We start from the raw sequence: 5,000 nt of genomic DNA, 5'->3' as shown, positions 1-5,000 counted from the left end.
TTCGGTGCAGTGCAGCTCATTATTACAACACAGTACACACGTGCACAGGTCATTTCATAGCCATACCCAAATACTGATGCCAAATGCACAAAGTAAAAAGTATAATACTCACAATCCCATTGACTGTCCCGACCTTAGTCATTTTATACCAACCGAACCACACACATAAGATTAGAGAGGACAGCTGTGTAGTGCAAATATAAAGTGCACAGCCTAACCATAGACATAGGATTATAGAAAGCAAGCAGTAGTCAAATGTTCAAAATATAAAGGGCACAATGTTCCTGTAACGTTACATTTCTATTGGATTTGCATTTTATTGCAGTGTTTTCTGAATCAGGGGACGCTCCCTATACCAATATTGTACCAACACAGTTTCTGATATTGGTCACACTAACATGGCTAACACTGGTAAATGGTTGCATTTATAAAGCGCTTTTTATCCAAAGCGCTTTACAATGGGTTCCTCACATTTTACCCATTCACTCACACATTCACACACCGACAGCGGAGGCAACCATGCAAAGGTGCCAACCTGCTCATCGAAGGCAATCAGGGGTTAAGTGTCTTGCTCAAGGACATGCTGCCCGGGAGGAGCAGGAATCGAACCGGGAACCTCCAGATTACCAGACGACTGCCCCATATCTTTATTTTTTATCCACTTTTTTCTCCTTATTTTTCTCCCATCCCAATTTCGTATTTCCAATTCTCCCCTCCCCTGTCTTGAACGTTGCTCGACTATGCCCCCCACTGGTCGGTTGTAGGGAGGATAGAAGCCTTGCATCACGTGTCCCCTCCGGTACACGAGGAGGCAGCCTGTCACATCTTTTCACCTGTCAGCGCGGACTCTCATTGGCGAGGAGTAACGCGTGGGAAGCTCACACTACCCCCGCTACTTCCTGTCTCTGCTGTGCAGGCGTACCCCAACCGACCTGTAGGAGTCGCTGTCCACAACGTCCAAATCCCCACCCATCGACTTCCACCCTCTAACTCTGCCAATTGAGTTAGTATGACGGCTGGCCCAAGCCGGAGGCAATGCTGACACCCGGATTCGAGACCGGAGTCTCTTGCATTGGTGACGAGCGCAATCTCCGCTGCGCCACCCAGCCGCGTCGCCCCCCATATCTATGTGATATCGGTCCACTAACATTACATGTACTGTTACTGATGAGGGGTGATGAGGTGCTGATAAGGGGGTGATGAGGGGGGTGATGAGGGGGTGATGAGGGGGTGATGAGGGGGTGATGAGGGGGTGATGAGGGGGTGATGAGGGGGTGATGAGGGGGGTGATGAGGGGGGTGATGAGGGGGGTGATGAGGGGGTGATGAGGGGGTGATGAGGGGGTGATGAGGGGGTGATGAGGGGGGTGATGAGGGGGTGATGAGGGGGGTGATGAGGGGGGTGATGAGGGGGTGATGAGGGGGTGATGAGGGGGGTGATGAGGGGGTGATGAGGGGGGTGATGAGGGGGTGATGAGGGGGTGAGGAGGGGGTGATGAGGGGGTGAGGAGGGGGGTGATGAGGGGGTGATGAGGGGGTGAGGAGGGGGGTGATGAGGGGGTGATGAGGGGGGTGATGAGGGGGTGATGAGGGGGTGAGGAGGGGGGTGATGAGGGGGTGATGAGGGGGTGATGAGGGGGGTGAGGAGGGGGTGATGAGGGGGTGAGGAGGGGGTGATGAGGGGGTGATGAGGGGGTGATGAGGGGGTGATGAGGGGGTGATGAGGGGGTGAGGAGGGGGTGATGAGGGGGTGATGAGGGGGTGATGAGGGGGTGATGAGGGGGTGAGGAGGGGGTGATGAAGGGGTGATGAGGGGGTGATGAGGGGGTGATGAGGGGGTGATGAGGGGGTGATGAGGGGGTGAGGAGGGGGTGATGAGGGGGTGATGAGGGGGTGATGAGGGGGTGATGAGGGGGTGAGGAGGGGGTGATGAAGGGGTGATGAGGGGGTGATGAGGGGGTGAGGAGGGGGTGATGAGGGGGGTGATGAGGGGGTGATGAGGGGGTGATGAGGGGGGTGATGAGGTGGTGATGAGGGGGTGAGGAGGGGGGTGATGAGGGGGTGATGAGGGGGGTGAGGAGGGGGGTGATGAGGGGGTGATGAGGGGGTGATGAGGGGGTGATGAGGGGGTGAGGAGGGGGTGATGAGGGGGTGATGAGGGGGTGATGAGGGGGTGAGGAGGGGCTGATGAGGGGCTGATGAGGGGGTGATGAGGGGGGTGATGAGGGGGTGATGAGGGGGTGAGGAGGGGCTGATGAGGGGCTGATGAGGGGGTGATGAGGGGGGGTGATGAGGGGGTGATGACGATGCGAGGCCGGTTGTTTGCCCACGTCCGATGTGATTGAGCGACGACGCGCACGCGAGGGAACGTGGAGGCAATCCGTGTGTGAATGTGCTGCTGTGCAAACAAGATAAGCCTCTACTCTGTCTTCTCACGTTGAGCTGCCGTGGAGAGCAGACACTTTGTGTCTCTTCAGAGAGAGAGAGAGAGAGAGAGAGAGAGAGAGAGAGAGAGAGAGAGAGAGAGAGAGAGAAAGAGAGACATGGATATAGTGTGTGTGGGGGGGGGGGGGGGGGCTGGTGGAGAGAATGGTAGATAGAGGGATCAAATAAAGAGACAGGGAGATGGAGGGAATACATAAGTATGTGTGAGACAGAGAATTCAGTTGCTGCATATTGGATGGTTGTTTCCATAGTACCAGGGACCCCTGCTGAATCCAATCCCGCCATTTCAATTATGGATGGTCCCTGTCCACAAGGTACAGTCAGCCAGCCAGCCAGCCAGTCAGCCAGCCAGTCAGCCAGTCAGCCAGTCAGCCAGTCAGCCAGTCAGCCAGCCAACCAACCAGCCAGCCAACCAGCCATCCAGTCAGCCAGTCAGCCATCCAACCAGCCAGCCACCAGCCAGCCAACCAGCCATCCAGTCAGTCAGTCAGCCAGCCAGCCAGTCAGCCAGCCAGCCAGCCAGCCAGCCAGCCAGCCAGCCAGCCAGCCAGCCAGCCAGCCAGCCAGCCAGCCAGCCAGTCAGCCATCCAACCAGCCAGCCACCAGCCAGCCAACCAGCCATCCAGTCAGTCAGTCAGCCAGCCAGCCAGTCAGCCAGCCAGCCAGCCAGCCAGCCAGCCAGCCAGCCAGCCAGCCAGCCAGCCAGCCAGCCAATCAGCCAGCGAACCAGCCAGCCAGCCAGTCAGCCAGCCAGTCAGCCAGCCAGCCAGCCAGCCAGCCAGCCAGCCAGCCAGCCAGCCAGTCAGCCAGTCAGCCATCCAACCAGCCAGCCACCAGGCAGCCAACTAGCCATCCAGTCAGTCAGTCATCCAGTCAGCCAGTCAGCCAACCAGCCAGCCAGCCACCAGGCAGCCAACTAGCCATCCAGTCAGCCAGTCAGCCGAACAGACAGGCAAACGGAGAACTCTTCACTTTTGTCTTTCAGTCAACTGTGTCCATCTCTCGGTCTGCATGTCTGTCTCTCTTTTCGTCGGTCTGTCTCTCTTTATGTCTGTCCATCTGTCCGTCTGTCTCTTTCCGTCTGTCCATCTGTCCCTCTCTCTTTCCATCTGTCCGCCTCTCTTTCCATCTGTCCCTCTCTTTCCGTCTGTCCATCTGTCCTTCTTTCTTTCCGTCTGTCCATCTGTCCCTCTCTCTTTCCGTCTGTCCATCTGTCCCTCTCTCTTTCCATCTGTCCATCTGTCCGTCTCTCTTCATCCATCACAAGCTTCTCTCCGTTCTCCCACTCCCGTTATTTGCCTTAGGGTACCGTCTGTCTGTCTGTCTGTCTGTCTGTCGTCAATTACTGTACATTAAGGCTGAGTCGTGCAACCAGCCCATAATATGTCCTGGTCGGGCAGAGAGGAGGCGGGCGATGCTGTAATTGACGAGCCCTCCCTCCCACTGGAACTCCGAGGGTAATAGATGGGAGGTGACGCTGCCCAATGGCTGTCTTCAGCGCAAGCTTTCCCTTACGATCATGCTTTATGGAGCACCTCCTTCACACCGCGCCTCTCACCTCATCGCTCTTCTCCGCCAGGCTCTCCTGGGCCTCCGGGGGGGAGGGGGAAGGAGGAGACACCACAGGAGAAGAAATTGGCCGTTTAGAGGAGGCTGTCATGTGCAGTTAACCCTTTTGATTTGGAAAAATAAAGTCCTTGAAAAAATCGTTAAGGGTTTATTGCCATAAGGTGTAAGTAGCATATTGCTTGTTCCTATTCCTTTTCGCACAATTTTTTTTTTTTTTACATTGTTATTTCTTGATTCTTGTATCATTAGTTCTTGTAATTAGTCGGACTTTGAACACATAAACAGAATAGGATTCAAGGCTCACGTCATATTTTGCCATATCTTTCTGTTCTATTCCAATTATACACGTATTATATATCGCTGTGATGATAAATGACGGAACCCCGGTCGATGATTTCCTTCTCGCATAGCTTCCCCTCATTCCGTTGCCGTCGCAGCGCTATGGGTGTCTGCGCGGTTGGGCATAGTGTGTTGTCATGGTAACCAGAGGAGCCATCGTACATCAGTGTAGCTCTCAAATTGGGCCCGACATGTCTCCCTGCAGGGTCCGGGGACCAGAGTCACCCCACTGGGGCCGTGACGGAGCACCCTGTCATCACCCTCTACGACGTGGACAAACACCCGGTCAATGAAATTCAGTGCAAACTGACTGTCGGATCATTTGCTATAAGATGACGTGTCCATCTGCGAATGATGGGGTCGCGTTACATTGCTTGGAAGCTTATAAATAACAGTTTGACAACTGAAATAACTGAAGGAAGGTGAGGGTTCCGTCCTCAAGAATGTCACAATTTGGTGAGCAATGTACGTATTTTTTTAGCCTGAAAGATTCACAAAATATAAATTTTGTTTTATTTTCAATTTAGCCTTTATTTAACCAGGGTTGCCCCATTGAGATCCAGGATCTCTTTTACAAGGGAGACCTGGCTAAGAATACCAGCCCCACAGATTTCAGAATAAACACACACAGACATTACAGATACAACA

The 5,000-nt window shown here is 54.2% G+C and overlaps 1 protein-coding gene across 1 annotated transcript in view; it reads right to left on the bottom strand.

Moving 5' to 3' along the window:
- Positions 1 to 4,104, bottom strand: part of LOC311242516 (voltage-gated inwardly rectifying potassium channel KCNH7-like) — a gene marked incomplete at both ends in the record, with an annotated part of 129,548 nt that extends 125,444 nt beyond the window's left edge. Inside the window, 2 exons of the mRNA XM_084331475.1 lie at positions 1,166 to 2,194; positions 4,003 to 4,104. Coding sequence (XP_084187601.1) covers positions 1,166 to 2,194; positions 4,003 to 4,104 — 1,131 coding nt within the window. The remainder of the gene's footprint in view (positions 1 to 1,165; positions 2,195 to 4,002) is intronic.
- Between the last annotated feature and the right edge of the window lie 896 nt (positions 4,105 to 5,000).

This window comes from Notolepis coatsorum, assembly GCF_963971535.1.
Source record: "Notolepis coatsorum genome assembly, chromosome: 1".
NCBI classification, from domain to species: Eukaryota; Metazoa; Chordata; class Actinopteri; order Aulopiformes; family Paralepididae; genus Notolepis; species Notolepis coatsorum.
The sequence above is the reverse complement of the archived record's forward strand: the minus strand, read 5'-3'. Positions and strand labels throughout refer to the sequence as shown.